At 35.0% G+C, this 25,448-nt stretch overlaps 1 protein-coding gene across 1 annotated transcript in view; it reads left to right on the forward strand.

Annotated features, from left to right (window-relative positions):
- Positions 1-23,951, forward strand: part of CDH12 (cadherin 12) — a 151,334-nt gene extending 127,383 nt beyond the window's left edge. Inside the window, exons 7-11 of the mRNA XM_027899099.1 lie at positions 1,986-2,122; positions 9,922-10,043; positions 11,540-11,657; positions 16,456-16,707; positions 20,864-23,951. Of these exons, the coding sequence (XP_027754900.1) occupies positions 1,986-2,122; positions 9,922-10,043; positions 11,540-11,657; positions 16,456-16,707; positions 20,864-21,360 (1,126 nt within the window). The 3' untranslated portion in view covers positions 21,361-23,951. The remainder of the gene's footprint in view (positions 1-1,985; positions 2,123-9,921; positions 10,044-11,539; positions 11,658-16,455; positions 16,708-20,863) is intronic.
- Positions 23,952-25,448: the final 1,497 nt, after the last annotated feature.

A 25,448-nucleotide genomic window follows, 5' to 3' on the forward strand; every position in this document is an offset into this window, starting at 1 on the left:
ATAGACTATCAGATTGTGATCCTGCAAGTATTCATGCTTTTACTATGCTTCAAACACAACAGTGTTCATAATTAATATGTTTTCTGTAGTTTCAAAGCCTCCTGGTGAAAGAGGCCATCATCTACACTGCGCTTTGAATTAAGGCTTGTACTTTCCTTATGGTTTCATACTACGATGTGCAGGGTACTTAGACAAAGTTTATCTTTCTAAGGGGAAATAAAAGCAAAGTTACTTTCTCATGCTTTGAATTCATTTATCTGTGTGTTGCTGCATATTTCATTTTGGAATAAATTGTAATCTATTAAGCATGCAAAGCCTGAAAGAGTAATTTTGCTGCTCCTGGGAGAGTATCTTAGGGTAATGATATTTCTAATAAATGGCTTATATATTTTTCATAATTTTTATGTCAACCAAATCTTGAACAATGAGGTTGAAATTACAAATGTGGGTAGACAATATTATAATATTCAAGAAAATGTGCCTGCTCAACTGTGTAAAAGGATACATGCTGCCTTTAGCAAACCATTGCTGAGGCTTTTCAGTTAAAGCAGTGAACTGGTAATGATCCTTGTCAATTGATGAAATAACCTATTTCGTCTACAGATAGGATTTTTTTGGTGATTTTGATTAAAAGAATGTCTCCAAACAAACATGCTACCTTTTTAAAAATTTTTTTACTGTTCAACTCTTTCTGAGCTACTGGTATTCTGTGCTTCCAATTAGAGATATTTTCTTTGGTAATATGACATATACCACTTTCTACCATTTCTTGTTTCTACATCAGTAAACGAATACGATGTTTATCATTCCATTCTCCTTACATTATTTACATAAATAATTCTGATCAGAGAAGGGAATATCATCTTCTTTTCTTATTCTCACTGGTTTACATGTAATGAGGTGTTATAGGAATAGTTATCTAGGCTTAGTGTACTTTTTGAGTGCCATTTTGTTCTTATTGCTTACTGCTCACAAACAGCTTTCTCAATTTCATCCTGCCTAGTTTTTGAGAAACATCTTCAAGGTATGAAGGGACTAACAATGAAAAGGAAATTAGCTGGCGGCAACTGCATCAGAAAAATTATCATTCTGTTATGACTAAACGCAGTAGCATCACATACGAAAATAGACTTTCAAATTAATTAGCATTTTAAGGGAAATGGGTTTGGGATAGTTATTAGACTGCTTTTAAGCAGCTATGTTTACAAGTGCATCTCTGCATTTGTTTAATTCCTTGCTAGAGAAAAAATGAAAAATGAGTACATATTTTTTAGTTTTAAACCTGTTCTATGCTCATACTTGACAAATAAAGGCTTAAGAAAAAAAACCCCACACCTAATGGTATTGCCCTCAGAGGTCCAGTGAAAGGTGGCTGTTCTTCCCAAAGGCAAAGAGGTTTTTTTGATCCTATATATGGAGGAATAAGCATACTTTTCTCCATCTCGCATGCTGTGACCCTCTAAATATCCTTTAGATGAGGGACCTTTGAGTAGACTCTGCCAACAGCCTGTATACATCAACTAGGACACCTCTTTGCAAGTTGGTGAGGCTGTGTCCAGCCTACTGCAGCTACAGATGGATGTAAAGAGACCAGATCTGATATATTCTTCATCGCTATTCATAACTCAAGCACTGTTTCACATACCTTTTCTCTTTTTCTCTCTAAGCCTTTCTAGTGCTTTCCAAAGTGGCTGGTGTAAGTGATCAGGGTCACAGATGTGCATCAACTTTTTGGGACCTCAAAGTTTTCAAATAATCTGAACATCAGAAGTGCTAAATTTTTTATTATATCCCTTTTCCCCCTGAGCATTCCAACTCTGCAGAAAAGAAATAAACAAATCATTCTTTATTGTCTTTTTCCTGCAAGGATGGTAATAGCTGTGAAGAGAAAAATAACAGAACTTGTGAAGGCTACAATGTTGCTGTGAAAAATGAGTTCTCTCTCCACATTTGCATATACTTACTATAATATTTTTCACATACAGATACTTCATCGATTGGAAGAATGATGTGGACAGCTACTTTACAATAGATGCTACTGAAGGAACCATTGCTACTAATGAATTACTGGACAGAGAAAGCACAGCACAGTACAATTTTTCTATAATTGCAAGTAAAGTTAGTAAGTATGACACAAACTGAATAATTATACTAATGTGTTATTTTTTTTTTTTTTAGAATGTAATGCTCAGGCTTAAATATAATGTGAAGAGTGCATGTATTGCCAGAAACTTATTTAAGAAGGTTCAAAAAATTTCATTTTGACAGACTCATTATGAGGCTAAGTGTGATGTTCAAACAACCTTGTATAGTGAGGTTTTCCTAGTAGACCTGAGTAGGCATGTTCCCTCAGAAGATGAAAACCATTCTGTCAGCATGAAGCTCATGAGGAGCTGTATGGAGGCCTTCTAATTCTGATTTCTGATTTTGTAATTCACTCCATATGAAATTAGGTTATTCAAGAAACAAGTCTGTCAATGTGCTTTTTGAAGGCAGAAAAATCCTGAATAATTTGATTCTTAAATAAAAATTACATAAAAATCAAGTCAAGATTTATTGTCCTAAGTTAATTACTGTACTGCATCTCTACACGTCTCTCCTCTCTGCCCAAGATGTTATGCTTAAACCTTTCTTTTCTTTTCCTGTGTGATTTGTGGTGGAATATTTTCATTTCTTATCCTGGTGTCTTCTACATAGCCCTTTTTCTTATATACAAGAAGTCTCTTCTTCCACTATATTATTTAGCTGCAGCTTGCTTCACTGTCATCCCTCTGTGTGGTATTCCTCACTCATGATCCTGTAAAACTGAAATCCTTATAGGTGTTTCCCATCCTTTGATTGCAAGTCTTTTGGTGACTTAGTGGTTGTGTGAAGGTAACAGAAGTCTTTCTGTTGACATCAACAGGCTGTAGAAGAGGATCCTGCTGTATTTCTTACTCATTGTCTGTTGTTCATGTGTCCAAAAATGCAAATTTCCATAGGAAAGAACGTGTTTTCCCCAATGCATTGCTTGGTTGAGTCTTCAAATAGTAATACGTATTACTAACAGGAAGAGGGAGATTTTGAAAGAAGAGAAGGTATATATTATTTCAGATTAAAAAAATAAATTCTCAGTTCTAGTTACCTCAAAAAGAACCTTGGGGTCCCTGTAACCTGAAAATATAATGACAATACCAGTCAAATGGAACACTTGAATTTTGTCCATGGCTTGGAAAAGACATACACTAACAGAGAAGACTAAACTGTCACAAGTGATTGAGTTCCTGGAGATATGTGTGCATGTGTATATTCACAGAAAGTCCAGCAGAACTGTAATTTGTTTCCAGAGAAACTGAAGGGCAGGTAGGTGCAGAAGGAAGATTTTGTAATGGTCCTAAGTATTTAGATTTAGTGGTAGACAAAGGACATTTGAGGTTTGTAAATTTTTTTGCTCCAGTAGGGCATCACTTTTAGTAAACTTGATTTAAAGCTGTTTATTATTCCCAAGAGGAATTAAAATTATCTAAAACCTTGAAGTTTTTTTGTCTGTGTATCTTCCTGACACTGTATGATATTTGAGTAGAGCTGTAGTGAGTAGTATATGTTATGAAATTCTAAATTTTAACAAGTTAAGAATCTACACCTAAACTATATTTGTGATTCATTGCAACATATCTCAAAATATTCATACATTGACCATTATCTATAACATTAACAAAGTTGCTATACCTGTACTATACTACTAATTGGCAAAATTTTGGAGGATTTGAGGTATAGTAACTGTCAAAACTTTACGTGCAGATGTCTAACTAAGGGCACAGAAATAAAGGCAAGGTCTGAGGCATGAAACACTGCACACAAACCAAAAAGGTTAGAAAGAAGAAAATATTTGAGGAAAAAGAGTGAGGGGAAGGTGATATATTTGAAGACTTTTTGCTATAAAAAAAAATTGCCACTTGTTCAGTGCTGACATAGAAACACTGAAATTGTCATCTCTTATTATGAAAAAAGTGCACTGAGCAGTTTCTCGACATACACATGACTGCATAAGGAAAGTGGCCCAGTATTGAAATTAGTTGTATCAACTTTCCTCAGGGATACTATTGTAACTGAAGTATTTTCACTTCCCTAGGACCTTATCTCTATATAATGATATCTATAATACATCCTTATATAATAAGGATAAATAAGAGGACTTGAAACTAGTAATATTCATATTAAATTATATTTTTTAAAAACTTTATTGCTAAAATATATATTTTGTTTTCTCAATGTGAGAGAATAGCAACAGCAACCCTTCCCACACCTTGTAGACACATCCTAATGGTCATTCTTTAAACTACCTTTTTTTGGACTGGCCAATTATAAACAAAGTCCACCAGCTTTATTTCCATCAATTACCTTTACCATCATTCCCTTATATGTGGGAAATTATGCCAAGGTCATCAGCAGGCTTGCGTGAACTCTCTGAATATAAGTCACAGATGATGCTTATGTTCCATTTTTTTCTGACAGCCACCAAAATCTTGAAGTAATATTATGAATTTTGGGCAATCAAATTACCTGTCAAACAATGGCATAAATGGTCCACAATTTAGATAGCTAAATATAGCAGCAAGCCACTGATAAATGTAAATGTGCATATAGATGTAGCATTTAGACTTTTCTTACAAGTTAAGCCTTCTTATAAGCTAATAAATGTGACTATTATTAGCATGGAAGCACCAGAATGTATAATTTTTAAAGGAGAAGACTTCAAAATGAGGCCAAAGATTTATCTTTTGTTTATTAGTTACCTTTTACTGACATTTCCTGTTACTGAGGGATGGGGCTAGAGAGTCTTTTTCGAAAAGCTGATTGTTAGGGAATTTGTAAATGGTTTCATGTCCAGTGTCCTCATTCTGCACTTCTTTGACATATATGGGTATGTACATTGAGATTATTCTTCCCTAAAATCCAGGTCCTGCCCCTTCACCCCTTCCTATTTCAGACATGGTGCAGGTTGGTAGCTTGAAGACAGACAGAACTTAGTTCCTTAGTAAATGATTAATTATGAAATATGCTTGTCCCAGGCTTCCTTGTGTCAACTTGTACACTCACAGCCAGGGAAGTCCTTATTACTCAGCAGTAACAGGGTGTATCTTAACACTGAGACAGTAATTACTGGTTCCACATGGGGAATTGGGATAAGGAAAGTTATTCCACTCAAGTTACACAGTAACCAACTCTAGCCATGTATCATTATACTGTGATCTTTATTCTAACTCTGAAAAAATTCCAGGCATCTGATCTAAACACTGTCTGGGAATCTGTCTCCGCATAATGGCACAACTGACATTTGGGAACATCTCAGAGGTGTACCCAGCATGGATTGACTGAGAGTCTGCTGTCATATTCAACACAAGACACCATAACTTTACTCTTGCCCCTGTTTAAGAAGCCTGTGCCAAAATAGTGATGTTTTTAAGCAGGAGGTGAACGATTGATCTGAAGACACTCTGATGATGAAACAAACATGAAAGCAGTTGGATGCAGAAGGTTCCTTACCCATTCATAGAAATAAAATTTGGCTTTTAAATAGAACAAAATGCATGAGCAGGGAAAGGATGTTTCAGATGGGTATTATTTTCCCCCATTTTATTTCCCAGTTTCTCTGTGCTTCTTTTCATTTCCTGCCTATATTTCATTGTAGTCTGTTGGGATTTTTTCCTTTTTAAAGTAAATCAACTCCTTAGCAGCTTCCATGGTTGCTGTTTCTGAATATTTTTGATCCCACAGAATCTATCCAAACTAATAAATTAAATTGGTTTGTATTTATTTCAAACAGAAAGGCCAGCTCTAACAAATAGCTTATTCCTATGCCTTCTTACCTTCCAAACACAGTGCCCACATATAAATCAGTCCTTGAAGAGTAGTCCCTTACAACTCCCAGCACATGCATGGGAATTGTCCACAAGAACACTAGTTGCCCTATGTAGAACTGTGCCAAGGGCTGCTGTAAGAGCATAATGGCATAAAAAGTCATAGTCCAGTGATCAAAAAGTTCCCCCTTGTGTTCACTAATTATCTAGTATGGAAATGTTTTTTCTCTGTTTTACAGAAGAGGAAATAGATAAGATCTTATTTCTGCTTTCCTGCTCTCAAGGCATGAGTTAAGCGTAAAAATAAAGTACCCATAATCCTTCCTATTCAAACTGTCTTCCCAACTCATCTGAGTCTAGGTCCAAATTTTGAGAATGTTAAAGAAATCTCAGCTTAAATCTCAAAATGGAGTTAATCTTCTGCATAAAATAACCAAGCTTAAGGAATCACCAGGTCTCCTCAATAGTCAATATCTATTTTCTCAGATATCTCATATTTTTACAAGTTCATTATGCAAAGAATATTACATATTTTCTACTACTGTAATATATTTGAACCATAAAGATGCTGACAAATGATGGGAAAAGCAAAAGCAGGAAGCAGGGTGGTCACTGCTTCACAGACAGGAAAACTGAGGAAAGATGAAGTTTATTAATTAATTAAGTTGATGAAGTAAAGTTAATGAAGGTAATTCATTTTCCTGTATTTTTCGGCAGAATAGAAACATGAAACCAATTTCTTAATTCCTAAACTAATGATTCAACCAATTTGTCTTCTCATTTGTGTAATCTGGGCTTAAAAGGCACAAGAAGATGTTTTTAGTGACTAACTCACTGATACCAGCAGGTACATCACTATCATGTTCACAAGGTGCAAAAAGACTTGATTTTGAGAGAAATAGCAAACAGAAAAACCCAGAGAAAATGGAGGTTAAATCTGGAAAGCACTATTTTAAATGCAATTCTTCATGCTTTTTCACATTGAGTATTACAGGTCTTTTTAATTATATAAGAATTAAAAGCTGTACACTGCGTAAAAATAAAGTACCCATAATCCTTCCTTACGCTGCAATCTTCCTTTATATACATGAGTATTTAAACCAATGTCAGTGCAAACCATAAAGAAAATCATATAATTGAATGGAAAACCTGAAATAGGTCTATATTAGGCTTTGATAATTCTGTTTACTTTCATATTTGACCATTTATGCTAGATAAAATTCTACTTTGCTAAAATACCTAGTAAGAAAAGATTTTGGCCTCTAATATATCTTTCAAAGAATCACAGAGAATAAATCACAGACCTTCAGTGAGAAACAAATGAAAAAAAATATAATCATGTATAGTTCCAAAGCATTCTCACTATCGCAATTTTGTGGGAGGGAGAAATGGTAACTCCTTCTGTTATTTTTAAAAATCATCACATACTGCCTAAACTTGTCCAAAAAGCAGAAAAAAGGTAATTTATAATATATTTTTAAAATATATTATTTTAAAATATATTTTAATATATTATTTTTAAATATATTTTTTTAATATAAGTTACTTCACAAAACTATGACCTAAAAGGCTCTTTTAAAAACTGGCCTGTCTAATAGAAATTATCAAAATCAGATAATTTTTCTATGTACATGATGCATAAATTTTGAATACTTTCATTGTTTTATTTTAAAGGCATTGTTACCATATTCCTAGAAGGACATGAACTAAAATTTATACCTGTGCTTTTGTGACAACACATTAATCCTTAATGTGTTTAAAGAAGGTCTTCTGAAGCTGTTACTTCAGTGCTGTGCCTTAAAACAAACACATAAAAACTAAAGGAAAACCTGAATTACTCCATGTGAGTTGATGTGTCATTTGCAATGAGTATGGCTAGGAGGGAAGTTTTAAGTTAGATTTTTTTTCTGCCAATAACTTTGTGAAACTGACCTGTTCAGGGATTTTCTGATCTCTATATAGAGGTCCTACTGTCTACTGAATAAAATAACTCCTTAGTACTTTTTTATTTCCAAATATACAAAGGAAGAAGTTCAACTGTGAGCGAGCAATCTAGATTACTTCCAGGTCTTCAAGCATCTAAAGAATCAGTGCCTAATTGATTGGACCAAACCTGCTGGACCAAACTCTTCTTGCATTTGTAGTGCACAATGCCTTTCTCCACAGAGACATTTTCCAAGTGTAGGATGATGTGATTTGGAAATGAATGAAGATTCAAAGATATATTATTAGATATGTGCACCATTAAATATATATGTTCAGAGGAAGGAACTAGAGATATTGTGTGATCTGAGTAGTGTTTTTTTGTTGTCTTGTAGATTCCAAACTGTGTTTATAGCATGGTCAGCTTATCTACTACTTGTAAATAGGTAAAGTGAAGGTTTTCTTGCAACTAGTCCCACATAACCAGGAAATCACCGGGAGCACCCCTTTGTTTTGACAGAGGTTTCCTGAAAACATTGCATTTATTAGTTGCTAAGAATAAGACAGAAATGAAAAGTTTCTACAGTGCACACATGAAGAGACTTTGCCCCTTGCCGTGTTAGTTATATAAAAAAATAAATGCTAAGGTTTATACAAACTGCAAAGCAAGAACCTAATGTGAGTAATTTGAAGGGTCCATTGAGGGCCATGAAGACCATCAGAGGACTGGAGCATGTCTCCTGTGAAGACTGGCTGAGACAGTTGGGCTTGTATAGCCTGGAGAAGAGAAGGCTCCAGGGTGACCTAATTGTGGCCTTCCAGTACCTGAAGGGAGCCTGCAAGAAAGCTGGAGAAGGACAATTCACAAGGACATGCAGAGATAGCACAAGTGACAGGACAAGCGGTAATGGCTTTAAACTGGAAGAGGGTAGATTTAGATCAGATATAATGAAGAAATTCCTTACTATGAGGGCACTGAGGCACTGGAACAGTTGCCCAGAGAGGTTGTGGATGCCCCATCCCTGGGCCAAGCTGGATGGCACTTTGAGCAACCCATTCTAGTGGAATGTGCCCCTGCATGTGGCATGGGGCTTAGAACTAGATGATCTTTAAAATTCCTTCCCACTCAAGCCATTCTCTGATTCTATGATTTATGGCAGAAGGATCAAGAAAATTCCTTTTATAATTAAACATGGTCCCATGCTGTCATTCTTACACTACTCTGATTCATAGCATAGAATTCTTGAATAGTTATCTGTGTCTGTTACTCTTCTTACATGCAAAAGAATAAAAGAACTATCCTTTTGACTTTCCAGCTATACAGTTTTTCATGTATTTGCCATCTTGCTAGAGTTTTCAGCATAAAGTAAAAGAGGATATTGTCTGCTTTGTATTGAATTTGTGTCTCCTTTCTATCAGGCATTGCATTTGCAAGTAAACTTGTTTATAAAATGCATTTATTGACTGATGAAGATTATCTGCATTGGAAAGACAATGGAAATAAAGATAATGTATATTGTTGTTCAGCATTTATTTTCTGCAAAAGTATTTGCTGACTGCAAACACTTATGCAGTTAAAGAAATACCTTTTACAACATGGTCAAATGGTTTAAGAAGAAGTTGAATGCTAGCTGTTGCATGTTTTCCTGCTAAATTTAGCATGCCTCTGTCTGGCTTTCATCGAGACTTTTTTTCATAGCTTTCTCTCTTTCTTACCTTTCTCTGTCTTCTAAATTGGTATGCTCCACTTGCCTCCTTAATATCTTGAAGATGTAAACACTGGATAAGAAAAACATATTGATTTTCTGCGTTCAGTTGTGGAAAACTGAATTCAGTTTTAATCATGAGAAATGTTTTTCACAGACTCCAGGAAAAGTGATTTGAGAAAATTTTACATCTTTAGTAAGAGGTACAACTTAATATTTTTTCATTTATGCTCTGATAAACATAATCATGCTGATTGATTCCTTAACCCATGAAAAATAATGGATCAAAGTCTGGAAAAAAATGCACTTGTTTTCCTCTTAGTACAAATTAGAAATAAATAGAAGTCAAGAGCTTTGAGGAGTCACAGTACTAGGATCAAAAATTTATGACAGTGTATGTAGATTGGTGGTGACAACAAACATAATAATTTTCTTCTAAAAATTGTTTGTAGGTAACCCACTATTAACCAGCAAAGTCAACGTTATAATAAATGTCCTGGATGTCAATGAGTTTCCTCCTGAAATTTCAGTTCCATATGAGACATCTGTATGTGAAAATGCCAAGCCAGGACAGGTATTTCAAATTTGTAATGCTTGCTATTTCGCTTTTTCTTTCCTTTTCCTTTATAGCAGTAGAAATTTCTGGGTTTGAAAATGACATCATGATTAGAATTCTTTTACAACTAAAATGTGTTGGAAATACCTATTGGAATTCTGGTTGTTGACCTTTATGGTCTATTTGCAGTCTATTTTTATTTTCCCTAATTTTATAGGCCCAAGCCACTCTTTAATGTGCATATAATAGCTATGAGAGGAGAAATAGTTATGAAAGGAGCGAGAATTCCTTCCTTGAAGACACTAAAGTATAAGGGTAAAACTGCAGTGAATAAATGGAGAAAGGTGGATTACACACATTTCTGTGTCCTATTCTGAGAAAAAGAATCTACAACCCTAAAGACAATCGTACTGAAAAGTTGTTTTAATAAGCAGTTTCTAATATATATAGAGTATGCAAAATCTATTTCAGGTTCAGTACATGACCTTATACCACGAGTGATGCCAGTATTATTAGAGTTGGCCCCAGAGGCTCTTGGCACATGCTCCATCTGCACAAAATTTGTGCAATTAAACACAGTGCTTCAAAGCACCGAGGCTGATCAACATACATACTAACAGCTAACACTGTTTCCAAGAGAAGACTTGTAACTTTGACTGTTCAGTTTAGAGAGTTACTGCCAGCTAAGGAAGGAACACATTCAGGCTGCCATATAATCTAACTTCTCTCTATACTTACATAATATGTAATTCGTCTATGTGATTTTTATTGCCTTTTTTACAGATATATCAATGACTCGATACGATATTCCTGCATAATTTCCTTTTCTATGTATTTCAACTATGATACAATCTAGTTTAATCCCGAGTTTATCAGATACTTTCAGTTTCTTTTTTAGGCATTAGCAGTAGAAAGAGGAACTTGATACAGGATGGCTGAGATAAGCATTGAGATTCAAAGTTATTGATATTCAGACCCTTGACATATAAAAAAAAGTCTTCCTTTTTAAAGTTCACTAGCAGTTCTGCTATGAAATATATTAATTGCACTATGCTTACCTCAAATGCAGTAGATAGGACTCTGGGATACAAAAGTGCCTTTTTGCCTAGGTGATGGAGACCTTTCAACCCTTCCTACTTCATTTCAAGCTGTAAAAAGCTTTGTGTTGTACTACAACATGTACTGATTGTAACAGTGATAGTAGTAGAAGATGATAAAGTGTAATCACTTAATTGAAAGCAATCACTAGTATTTTAATACAAACAGCAAATACTAAATACCATGAATATAGGGTAAATCTTTCTGATTTCCTTCAGATATCAAAGCAAGACCTTCTGAGACACCATGAGTTCTTTGGCAGCTATAGTCTTCAGATGTCTTTCCTCCGCTGCACGGGAATGAGTGTAATCCAGCAGGATTTAACTTTCAGTTGTTTCATTTGATGTTCACTTTGCACTCTACAAAACTGCTTCCATTAGAAGAGTGAACTGACTTCAGAATTAATCTGGTTTCAGGTGATACAGATCATCACTGCAGCAGACAAAGATTTGTCCCCAGCTGGGCAAAGGTTTTCCTTCAAATTGTCATCTGAGGCTTCCAACAAACCCAATTTCACAGTCCATGACTACAGAAGTAAGTTGGTTATCCCTAATCTCTTTTTCAGAGCACCAGGCTCTGGTTATAATGACAAATAGGGTTACTTTGAATTGCAGTTGTTTCTACAGAACTAACTTTTGTATTTGACATTTCTAATTGCTAAACTATCTGGGACATATATTAATATAAATTCAGGTCTTGCACCTTTTCTCATTTTTAGGGGACAGGAATTGTCAGAACACCAAAGGCTGAGATTTCCCTACAGGCCTTCAAAAACACTGCTACCTGTTTTATTTTCTTCCTTTTATCAGTCAGTATCTCAGGAAGAGTCCATATGCCAATGCAGGTATACCTTTAAACAAGGCACTATCACTGTCTTGTTTAAATACTATGACATTGCTAACCATTTTCCAAGAACCCAGGTTACTGTGCTTTCCTGAGGATGCATAGTCCTGCAGAAGAGCTAGTTCTAAATATGGACAGTGGTGCTGGAATAAAACATCCTGAAACACTCTTAACAATTTGTAGGTTGATATAATTGAATCCCTGATATTTCTTCCAATTTTTCTCATAAGTGAATATATTTTTTTCCTTATTAACTTGTATGCATTTGATAGATGGCAAAGAACAAACCAAGACAAAAATGAACCTCATTTTCTAGTCTAAACATCTTCAAGGATGTAATCTTGTGAACAGACACAGCTAAAACATCATAAAATGTTGTATATTTTCACCACTAACTACTTCAATGAAATAAGGGGGAAAAAAAAGAGGTTTTGAGCTATTAAGTGATCTTTAAATAACTGTGATAAGCTTTTAATAAAAAAGGGTTTACGCTATTCTGCAAAGAAAGAACACCTAATACCATCCAATAAAGTTCAGTAACATTCCGTTGCATGTTCAACTACGAAGGTTATAAGTATTACTATTTAAAAAGTATATATTTCTTAATTTTTTAAATGTAATAATTATATAAAATTACTTTTTTCAATTTAAATTTGAGATTATATCAATCATGATCTAAAGTTTCCATTCTGGAGAATTAAATTATCCAACCCCTAAAAAATGCTAGAAATTAATAATACAAAATATTAAAAAAAAATTGCAGAGGTCGTATTTTTTTTAGTCTTTTAAAAAAAACTTTTAAGTATATGTCCCACATTATTTTTGAAGCTTTACACTTCTTTCAATGTCAGGTAATACAGAATTAAAGCTGACAAAATAAGCGTAACTTAATCCTGAAGAAAGTTCAGGAAGAAACAAATTTGAGAAAATATATTGTGCTTATTTTCTCTTTTTGTAGCTCTCCTGTGAAGTTGATAAGATGAAAATGGTTTATTCCCAAACTTATTAGTGACTTTTATCTTATTGTGTCATAGATAGTTTAAAAAAAAAGCAAAAAAAAAACCAAAACAAAAACAAAAAACCCCCAGATGATCAAAGAACTTCCCTTAAGGATAATTAGTGTATATAATGAAACTGTAATGATTCGTAATATTGCAGACGTGAATAATAGTATCCTATAAAACCAAAATTATGTAGATCAGCGTTTTATTAAAGGGCATTCAAACAGTTTTCTTGAAAGAAACAGCTCAGTGAATATGAAAGACAACTTTAAAAATTATCCAAGTTCCCTTATTTTTGTTCTTGGAAGATCAGATCTTTTTTCTGGAAGTTCTTACTTTCAACAGTGTTTCAACAGGCACTAGTATTTGAAAAAAACTGTGTCATTTTAAAATCTAAATACAATTATGCCAAGTAAGATTTAAATGCTTTACCTCTGTGTACCAGTGGATTTAAAATTTTGGGTAGCATTTAAGTTTCCTTTCCCTTAATGCCACACTGAAGTTTCTGTTCATTTCTGTTCCCTACTTTGCTGTTGGTAGTTTCTCCTTCAAAAACTCAGCACAATGAACTTAGCTAATGATTGTAATTGAAAAGAAAAAAAGAATGTTCTCTGTATCTTAACAGATTTAGGAAAATATACCTCTTAAAAGCTTCCTCATACTTTACATTTATTACTTTCAACTTTTCACTTTTAAACATATTTCAAGGCTCATATTGGTAGTATCTTCGCAGTTACATAGATTTAGAACATGAATACTATGTATTTCTAAATAAGTTTGGTATTTTGGTCAAGACTTCTCTAAAGTAACAGGTTTTTTTTTTTTTCCTGTCTATTTCCTAAAATTCCCTTAATTTCAAGATTTAGCTTTTTTTCAGGTCATTACAAACTTTTGCTTTAAATAGGAATCTTGCAGGTCTTCTCAGGTCAATATAACATATTTAAATAGTCAAAAGAATCTTTAAACTTAAAAAGTCTATACAGTAATTATAGCTTTTGAAAAGTGTACTTAACATATGAGTTTGGTGAAGAAAAGCATAGGAGTTTGGTGAGGAAATTGATCAAATACTGTTAGATAATTAAATTTCCCTGTTTAAACCAGTAATGATGACACTGAGTTCACTTTGGATCTCAGTAATTTTTTAATGAAGTTTCATTACTGTTTAAAAACAAGTGTAATATTCCTATTAAAAAATTATATTAGGAACCACCAAGATAAAGAATCTTAAAAGCATTTTTTAAACTTAAAAAAAAAAAAAAAGTAGACCATTTTTTACAATGCAAGGAACAAAATAACAGCAACAAAATAGCTTTTATGGAATATTTTCCAATCGTAAAAACCTTTTTTCATTATTGATAATTTACAGTTATTAGAAAAAAATCTATCCAAACAGAAACTCTGTTTTGCAATATCTTCTGCCTTTTTTACCAGAAAGGTGGAGGAAGGTGTGCTCTGTGCACAGTTTAGAGGTATAATAACACAACCTTATTTTCCCTACAGGAACCTCTTAAAAACAAATACTGTTATCTTTTAAGTTAGCTATTACGTTAATATCATACTGGTACTTTGTGAAAGGAGTCTATATTTTTTAAGGAAACAGTTTTGTTCGCTGTGCTACAGTTAATGCTTTTACAAGTAAAGGTGGCATTTAACATGCTTAAATACATCAAGAATCCCAAACCCCAGAGCTATTCTGTACAACTAAAAATCATGGGTGGTCTGATACTACAACAAGTGTGACAAGTTTGTGGTGCACCTTAGAGAATAAACCTTTCCAGGTCCCATACTTTGAGATAAACCTTAATGAGGACTGGAGCAAGATAGAAGCTCAAAGTTGTCATTCAGCAGCACTGAAAACAATCCACAGTGTTAATAGAAGTGAGGCCCTGGCAGAGTTGCATTGCTTCCAGCTGGATTCTACACCTTCTTTATTCTGCTTTGGTGGCCTCACTCTGCTCTCTAGGGGGCAGCTTCCACGTGGAGTGTACTCCGTTGCTCATGTAAGAGACAGAATTTTCTTCTCTCCAGCTGTCACACACATTCCAAAAATGAATTTATTACAAACAGACTGAAGAACCAGAAGCTATCTCAGCTTCTCTAGCTTATTCTATGTATTGTTCAAACACATGCCTGTGTCCATATTTTCAAAAGAACTTTGAACTATTGAAAGGGGTCATAGAAGAGTAACAAAAACTGTTCAAAGTCAAGGACTTAGGAGCGTGATCTGATTGATTCTACTCGAAGAAGAACAGAAAGTTAATTAGTTGCATCGTACCATGTAATAAAGTGATCTTCAATGTTTCAATAGGAAGAAAAAACAGAAAAATAATAGAAATAATTGTAATAATAAAAATAAGATTAAACTGAATGTATATAATTAGTTCTAAAACTTTTTATATAGTGCAGATGATTAATCATAGAGAGAAAGAACAAGTTGAGGATGGAAGCTGGCTTGATTCAAAAAATTTTCAGACATTTTTCCTTTTCAAAACTAAGTATAACTGAACTTGACCTGTCCATGTTTGAGTTTGATAAAAAGGAGACATGTGAAACATTTTGTCAGTCAAGCACCTTTCCAGTGGTGCCTAATAATAACATATCATGATTTGGGATATTTAGGAGTCCTTCTTATTGTCCTTAATCAGAACTTCACACAACTATTTGAGTGTCGAATTCAGAGTTCTTAATCCTTTTACCAAGTGACAAAACTAAAAGGGATGAAAGCCATCGCAGAGAGCAAATTATGTCTTCCAAAAATATAATAAGGAATATGGGTGAGATGGCAAAATGGCAACTGCTGCAGGCTGCCTTCATTCAGTTCTGTCATCTAATTAATTCTCTGCTAATTTAATTTTGGTTTTGCTTTCAGTGTAATTCTTTTAATCTGTACATCATTTCCTTGCTATTCTGATTCAGGAAAGGCAGCAATAACTAAAATACCTACTGGGAAGAAATGACAAAACATAACTTCCAGGACTTGACTAATTGTTGAAAACTACTGATTTTGAAGTACTCCTTAGTTATTTTTAATGAGGTAGGAAAGCTGAAGTGCTTGCATACTGTCCAGGTATAATATTTCGAGTTTTCAAGGGAAATAATTAATAAAGACATGATTCTAAATCCATATGCAATCAAAGTCCTTTGGACCACAGGCTAGGAATGTAAGAAGACATGGAGAAAAGGAAAAATGGAAAATTTTTCTAATCTTATACCTGTAAGGTTTTGGGATTTCCTTCAATTATTGTTATCTTCTCTGAAATTTTAGCTGTTTTTAAGAAAAGGAATATTGTTTAACGCTCTGCAAAAAATAGTTGCACCAGTCACAATACCATACGTTCTGTAATGATAAAACAAGGCAATTACATAATGTATGTCATTCAACAGGTTTCAAAAATGAAATAGCTGTCTATTACTCAACGGGATACAAACTACAATATGAATTTAAGTGCAAAATAAAAATCTAGTGATGACTGTGTCGTGTTTTACAGACAACACAGCTGGGATTGAAACCAGGAGAAATGGCTACAGCAGAAGGCAGCAAGAGCTATACTTTCTTCCAATAGTAATAGAAGACAGCAGTTACCCTGTCCAGAGCAGCACAAACACATTGACTATCCGTGTTTGCAGATGTGATTCTGATGGTACCATCCAGTCCTGCAACGTGGAAGCAATCTTCTTACCAGTTGGCCTCAGCACAGGAGCACTGATTGCAATCCTGTTGTGTATTGTTATACTTCTAGGTTAGTTCTCATGAAACTCTGTGAAGTACATTACTCAGATTATTCTTAGTTTAATCTAGTGTTTAGCAAAAGCTATTCGAAATGTGGAGCAGTTTATTTCTAGAAAAATATCCCAAAGCACTGACCATGACCATGAATCTGCCAACCCATTCAATATTTCTTATTGCATGAAGAGAAACAGTTTTCAGTGGAACCCAAACCATAATTTTTTATCTGAAATAGTTCTAAATATCTTTCTTGAAAAAATAATTTTTTATATTACTGAGGTAAACAAGTCTTATCAACAGTAACACCGGCAAGAACTTATTAAGAGCCTTTATTTAATTCTGCATGTGAACTTGAGCAAAAGGAGAATGAAGAAATAGAAAAGGAGAAAATAATTGTAATGTAGACTATGACTGTCTATATCCACATAAATCTTCAGTGGATGATTTTTATTTCAGGCAGGCATGGATATCATAAGGTGGCAGTGTTATTTGATCTACCTTATATTTAAACACTGCCTTATTCACAGCATATTCAAAGCAGTCAATAGCAATGTGGACTTGTAATATAGCTTGAGTCAACCGATAATAAAATAAAACCAACTTCATATCTTGAAGAGGCACAATGTGGGCTGCAAAAAGCAGACTGAGTCTTACAAATGCTAGCCTACACCTCTTCTGGGCTTTCCAGATCCCATGCTATTCCTTATGTAGGTCTAATACATATCCAAAAATAGCTCCTGACACAGAATATAACATACGGATATCTCTTTGCATTTAGATTATACAGTAGTTTACCACTTAAGTAAATTACTAAAGGCTCAGGGTTGCATAAATAGCTTCTGAGTAGCAGCGGGTAAAAGTCAGAATTTCTGTTCTGTGTCAAAAACTTATGTTGTAAGAAAATTGTTGTTTCATAGCAGAAGAATGGAAAATTGTCATACTTCCCATGGAGCAGCAATTAAAATACACTCATTCTGAAGAATATAAATCAAAATAAAAAAATTTAAAAAACCAAAATAGGTCATTTTTTTTTTGAAGCAAGATGAATGTTGTCTCCTTTATCACCATTCCAATTAGATCAAGTTGTTTAGTAACCAGATGTGCTTTGAGTATCTCCAAGGAGGGATACCCCACAACTGATCTGGACAACATGTTCCACTGCTTGACATCCTGACAATAAAGAAGCTTTTTTCTTACATTTTAATGGATTTTCCTTCATTTCAGTTTGTGCCCATTGTCTTTTGTCCTGTCACTGGGCACCATTCACAAAAGCCTGGTTCAATCTTTACTTCCATCCATCAGATATTTATAGAAATTGATAAGATCCCCCCGAGCCTTCTCTTCTCCAAGATGAACAGAACTGGCTCTCTTAGTCTGTCTTTGTATGGCAAATGTTCAAGTTCTTTAATCATCTTTGTGGCTTAACATTGGATTCACTCCATGTCTGTAATGAGGAGACCAGAACTGGACCCAGAATCATAGAATCATAGGATCAACCAGGTTGGAAAATACCTCTGAGATCATCAAGTCCAACCCTTGATCCACTACCACCATGGTTACTAGACCATGGCACTCAGGGCCACATCCAGTCTCATCTTAAAAACCTCCAGGGACAGAGAATCCACCACTTGCCTGGGCAGCCCATTCCAATGCCTGATTACCCTCTCCATAAAGAATTTCTTCCTGATATCCAACCTAAACCTCCCCTGGCAGAGCTTAAGACCATGCCCTCTTATCTTACTGATAGCTGCCTGGGAGAAGAGCAGGCTACAACCTCCTTGCAGAGAGTTGGAGAGAGTGATGAGGTCTACCCTGAGCCTCCTCCAGACTAAACAGCCCCAGCTCCCTCAGCTTCTCCTCACAGGACTTGTGCTTGAATCCCCTCACCAGAGTGGTTGCTCTTCTCTGGACCTGTTCCAGCTCTTCAATATCCTTCCTGAACTGAGGGGCCTAGAACTGGACACAGCATTCCAGGTGTGGCTTCACCAGCACTGAGTACAGGGGAAGAATCACTTCTCTGGACCTCTTGACCACACTTTTCTTGATAAAGTTCAGGATGCCATTGGCCTTCTTGGCCACCTGGGCACACTGCAAGTGTGAATGACTGGAGCTGAGCAGAGAGGAATGATCATCTCACTAGACCTGCTAATCTAATCTAAATCTGTTTCTCCTAATGCAGTCCCAAATGCTGTTATCTTTGCAACAAGGGCACATTGATGGCTCATGGTGAACTTGTTGTCCACCAGTTCCATAAGGTCTTGTCTGCTTTCTGGTCAGTCAGCTAACAGCATCTACAGTATACAGTTACTCCTCTCCATGTGTGGGACTTGGAATTTAAGATCCTTTGAATTGTGACAGAACTGCTCTTTTTTACTGCCTTGCTGAGGTGATAAAAATCCCATGATCCAGGTCATTTATGAAGATGTCTTAAAAAAGAAAAGTAGTCCTGGTACCAACCCCTGGGGTGCATTAGTAATGACCAGCCTCCATCTGATTTTTGAAATGTTGATCAGAACCTTTGCAGTCTGGCAGTTTTACTAGCTTTGCAATCCACCTCACTGTCTGCTTGTCTACTCCACACTTTCTAAGATTTTCTAAGGAAGTTGTTTTAGGACATAACATCAAAAGCTTTACTGAAGGTAGGATAAAATCAATGCACTTTCCTCCCTTCATCGATCAGTTATCTCACTGTAGAGGGGAGTTAAGCATAATTTCACCTTCATAAATCCATGCTTGCAAGCCTTGTTCCCCTTCTTAGTTCCCAGAATTATTTTCTCCATCCCTTTCCTCAGAATCAATGTGAGGAAATATGACCTGTAGTTCCATAGCTCATTCTTCTTGCCCTTCTTGAAGATAAGAGTTAAACTTTCTGCAGTCCTCAGAAACTTCTCCCAGTCCCCATGACCTTTCAAAAATTATCACAAGTGGCCTCACTTGCTGTCTTCCTCACCATTCGTATGTGTATCCAATCAGATCCCGTGTACTGAAGTGTTCAGTATATTTAAGTGTTCCCTTACCTGATCCTCTTCCACCAGGGATTAGTCTTCCTTTTTTCAGACTTACTTACCTTCTGATCTCAGGGATCTGGAACTACTGAAGGACAACTTTACCAGTAAAGACAGAGGCAAAGAAGATATTGACTGGGTTGTCTTTTTCCATGTCATTTGTCAACAGCTCCCCTCCCGCATTCAGCCATGGGCCTACCTTTACCTTTTTCTTTTTTTTTTTTTTTTTTTTTTTTTTTTTTTTTTTTTTTTTTTTTTTTTTTTTTGCTGTCTTACTTGTACAAGCCCTTCTTGTCACCCTTCATGTCCCTTGTGAGATAGCACCAGATGGGCTTTGTCTTTCCTAACCTCATTCTTGTGTGTTCTGTATATTCCTCCTGGCTCACTCATCTGTTTTCAACTCTTAGATGCCTCTTGTTTATCACTGAGTTTAGTTCAAGAGCTTCTTATTCATCAGTGTGCGCCTCCTGCTGCCTTAGCTTGATTTTTCTGCTCTTCAGGTTGGGCCACTGTTGAGTTTGGAGGAGGTAATACTTAAAAATCAACCAACTCTCCTGGATCCCTCTTCCCTCCAAAAATTTATAACACATGATTTTTTGAAGCAGATCCCTGAAAAGACCAAAGTGTACTGCATAAAAAGCTAATGTAGAATTACTTTTTATTGCATTTCAAAAATCCCAAATTTAAAATTATTTATTACTCAAATTAGTTATTATTCAAATTTCCACATTATTTTTTTCCTCTTCTTAACTGTGCAGGTTTGGTTCTTTGTTTGTTGTTTGTCTGGGTTTTTTTTTTTCTTCTCTTCAGTGTGGAAATTTAGGGTATTTTTCTCTATTTTGCTATGAAGATATTTTAAAAAAAATCCCATCTCTGTCTCTCTGAACTAATAAGATGAAATCCTATCCAATTCTGTTTGTTTGCAAAGAAGGACAGTAGGAAAATTATTTGTTAATCCCTCCAGCAGTACAGCAAGCACTTAGGAAAGTTAGACTCATACATCAAACAGCAAATGACTTTTCACTGGATAGAGCACTGCCAAGCACTGCACTTTTCTGAGGAGAAAAGTCTCATTGATTGCTTGTAGCTTTCAAAGAAAGATATGTCATCAGAGTACAAAAATATTTCTGTGCATGTCATAACTTCAGTTGTCTCTCATTACAGTCATTGTGGTACTGTATGTAGCACTACGGAGGCAGAAGAAAAAAGACACCCTGATGACCTCGAAAGAAGACATCAGAGATAATGTTATCCATTATGATGATGAAGGAGGTGGAGAAGAGGATACCCAGGCTTTCGACATAGGTGCCCTGAGAAATCCCAAAGTGATTGAAGATAACAAAATACGCAGAGACATAAAACCAGACACCTTGCGCTTTCCGCGCCACAGACCACCAGCAGAAGATAACACAGACATAAGAGATTTCATTAATCAAAGGCTGAAGGAAAATGATGCAGATCCATCTGCCCCCCCTTATGACTCCTTGGCAACCTATGCTTATGAAGGAAATGGGTCAGTTGCAGAGTCTCTCAGCTCTATAGACTCCCTTACTACAGAGGCAGATCAGGATTATGATTATCTGAGCGACTGGGGACCTCGCTTTAAGATCTTGGCAGACATGTTTGGAGAAGAAAGTTATAATGCTGACAAAGTCACTTAAGTACAACTACAACAGTGAAATAAAAAGAAAAGTAAACCAACAACAAATTTAAACGATAAACCTAAGCTTTATATAGGACACAATTACTTTGATTATAAAAGACAGCAATTGTTTCCAGCAAGTTACTACATTTATCATACTGTCAGTTTTGGTTTGATCTGCAAAAGAATGATAAATCCTGTAATATACACAGGTTTTTGTTGCTATTTTGTTACTCTGGAATTACACTGAGACAAGCTCAGGCCTTCAAGGTGCAGTTTACTGACCTGACTTAGAAAGAAGATAGCTTTCTGGCATCATGGTGGAAGAGTGGTAGCTTTTTCGTAATTCCACTAAAGTGCCTATTGAAACTTTTATCATTTAAGTGGTAAAAAGTCTGCTGTGATGGTGTTACAAAACTGAATTGGACACAAACTTTAAGACAAGAAGCAATAGCAACATGCTGACTTCTTTTAGAAAAAAATGGAGATCACTTCCTGGAATATATCTAATGACTAAAATTAAGGAGTGGGGTGGGAGGGTGTGTACATTGTGTTTGGGAGTTATGTTTGTTGGGGTTTTTTAAAGAAAATGGTATGTCAACACATCATATTTCTTTTTCTGAAGTTCCACTGAAAATTTAAATTTAAAATGCTATTGCTCACTCTAAAGATGTAAAGCCCAAATTAAAAAGAAAAGGTCTTAGCATACATCAATGAATATTTAAAATGTTCATGCAAATATTGCATTTTTCCAAAATAATAAAAAGATGAAAGCAGCTATTCTTTTATGTGAAGGAAATTTCCCTTTATTCCCCCTCATCTTTTGAAACAGCACTATTATTAGAATGTAAAAGTGAAGAGGGTTTTTAAATAGTATTATTGTATTTTTAGTACCAAGACACCTTTTCCCTTGTAAGTATCACTAAAGAGGCATGTGTGAAGAACTCCACATCACTCTTCTTTGCAAGTAGATTGTTACTCCGTAGGTACCATATGCATACATTATAGACATAGTCATCTTTCCACTGATCGTCTGCTACATTTCAGCACATCATTGTATCACTACCACACCCACAGGAAACATTTTGGAAAGCCTTTTGAGGTTGGACACTTTATTAATTTTGTTCTTGACAAAATTTAAACAGAGGCAGAATAAAAATACAAAACAGCACATTGTCCATTCTTTATGTACATACCCATGCATAAATGTAGGTGTGCAGATGACAGAAGTTCAGATACACACAAGGCATTATGCCTTGGAAAATATCTTGCAGAACTATTTCATGTGAACTTTTTTATGATGATCTAAGGCATAGACATTTTGTGAGACAATGGTTTATGTCTCCCGAAGTGCATATATCCTTATATTCTCCTTCTAAAGTCTCTGCAGTGCTATACAATCTGCTTGAGCTCTACTCATGATTAATGGTACTACCAAGGTCAACCTGAGTCTTTCATGAACCAGAAGTCTTTTACTCACAGCTTAGATCTACAGCTTACTTTTTGCACTGCTGAAGAATTAATAACCATCAGAGATATTTAGCTCACAAGTCTGATATTAACAAACAAAAATTACCCTTTACTCTCTTGGGGGAAAAGTAAAGATGTTTTAACATCGTATAAATTAATCTCCCAATAAGACTTTGAACGGTGTAGAGTTAAAATAAATTTTGGATCATTCAGTACAATTGGACAGCACTACACTAAAATCACAATTGGCATAGCTTCTACCAGCAGAGTGCTTAGGAGGAGATACAGCATATAGTAACAAGGGAGGTTTGTGGGTTTTATCATTATCAGCAAAGGTATCCTGTGTTCCTTGAAATACAGACTAAACCAATAAAAGCTCTCTCTTCACAGGACAGGGAAACAGATGAAGTGATGGAGCCCATTTCCCAGCTTAGAAATTTTTATGTGGAAGATTGTGTTTTAAATTTACATCCTGGCAGTTTAACAAAGGCAATTGGATACTGCAGAGTGGGCCTAAAAAAATCACTGGGGAAAAAGTTTTCTACTGGTTACAACTGAGATTTGATTCATACAAGATTCACACTACTGGAAGGAATTATCAGTGCTTCCTCATGTAGCACAGGCATAATGTTTCCTACCCTTTTGTCATAGCTAAAACAAACATCTGATGCTGCTCATTTACAGATGTGCAGTCCTGTAGCCAAACTCTACTCTGAGCAACTGTATTAGTCCTTTGTATTCATTGTATGCATTTTACTAGTAAAGTCAACATAAGTGAGAGCCAGCGTTTGACTTTTTGACATCATGGTGCCTGTTTGCATATGAAATTCCATGTATTTGTAGTGGATACTGGGTGAATATTGGCTTTCTTCAACAGGCTTACATCTGTTCTAAGCAAGACAGTCTGCATGTGGGCCTGACTTCCAAAATGGGTAGACAGAAAATGTGGTCTTAAACATGCTGCTACACAAAATCTGTATTTGAGAATGAGTTGTTGTATGTTAAATTTAATATCAAATTGAATTTAAAATGCATATTTTTGACATTTAAGAGGTTTGTAACTGAGATGTTTCTATCACATAATTAATAAACATCCAGGAAGATTTTAGAAAAAAAAAAGTATGTAATTACTAATTCATTTTTCCTATAAAATCATAATTAAAATAATTTAAGATCTTTTCTGAGGAGCTATCAAATAATTTTAACTTAATAGGGTTTTTTTGTGTAAACAGCTCTATAGAACTAAGGAAAAAAATTGTTTTTCCTTTATGCATAACCTAGGACCCAGGAAATTTGAGTTTAATTCCATGTTCTCTCACTTCCTTTCTAAAATATGATCTTCAGGTTCTTAACAACTTATTTTTTAAAAGCTTATTAGGCAAATACTAAATTTACAAAATTTAAAATATATCAAGGCATCTGAGATGACCCGAAGTCCATAGAATTAGGGAAACTCCAGTGCAGTTGTAAATTGTATCAGATCACTACTTCAGGTTTTAAACACTATGTCTTAAAAAAAAAATTCTCTGCAGACCCTTGCACACTGAAGATGTTTAAGTGGATGTCTCTTTCTGCTGAAACCTCGACCACTGTCAGAGTGACAAGAAGCTAAGAAAATGTTTAAAAATGCACAGAACATAAGTTACTGGTGCACAAACATTTAGCATTGTCTCAAATGTCTCAACAGTGCAAATCACAAGACATTTCATAAAACACTTTTTCCACTTGAAGTCATTGAAACACTTCACTAACACAAATAAATCCACTTTTAAGTTAAATATTTATGACATAAACCAGTGGTGTTGAAATAAAAATAAAAGTGTAAAGTGTTCAGCTAGGAACGGAAGTATCTCAGGAAATCTAGCTATTAAACTTACAGCACAGATATACAAAACTTAAGACCCATTTATAACAGAACATCTAAAAAGAATTTCAGGGAAGAAAGAAAAAGTCTTCCCTGCCCTCCCAAATAAGGTGAAAATACCAATATTTGGGAAAGTTCATACAAATTCTTTATGCGTTTAGAATACGAAGAATTGCTAATATTTGCATTTAAGAATGCTACCACATGAATCTGAAATTACTACTATTTTTGGAAAGTAGGTCTGTAATAATGACAGCAAAGATAAATAAATGACTCAGTAGATTACTGATAATATTATTCTAGAGACTACCTTGTAACTATTCTTGACTTAAAAGAAACATTTCCATACCCATCTAAACACAATATATCCTTTTCAGTAGTAAAAATGTCATTCTGCAGATACTATATACAGTCTAGATTTACCCCACTATTGATATGAAATAGTTCTTAAGACTGTGTTGCTATGGAATAACAAATCTCTGTTAAATGAATACAGGAAGAAAAAATAATAATTCCCTGGGTTTCATATGACATCAATGACTGGATTTTACTTGCTGAGATTTGAGGTTGTAAATTTTTTTACCAATAGGTTATTACTTTTACTATTATTATTAGCATAGACATTCAAATCCTATGTGTATAAAAACATCTTTGAGCTTTACAAAATTCCATGAAAGCAAATAATGAAATGACCCCTAATAATAATCATACTGAGGTGACATTTAAGTGTGAATGAAAATCAAAGTTCATATTACACCCATTCACAACCTTTT

Source organism: Empidonax traillii, unplaced genomic scaffold (genome assembly GCF_003031625.1).
Source record: "Empidonax traillii isolate 1590-97213 ecotype Southwest subspecies unplaced genomic scaffold, ASM303162v1 scaffold638:size627148, whole genome shotgun sequence".
Classification (NCBI taxonomy): Eukaryota; Metazoa; Chordata; class Aves; order Passeriformes; family Tyrannidae; genus Empidonax; species Empidonax traillii.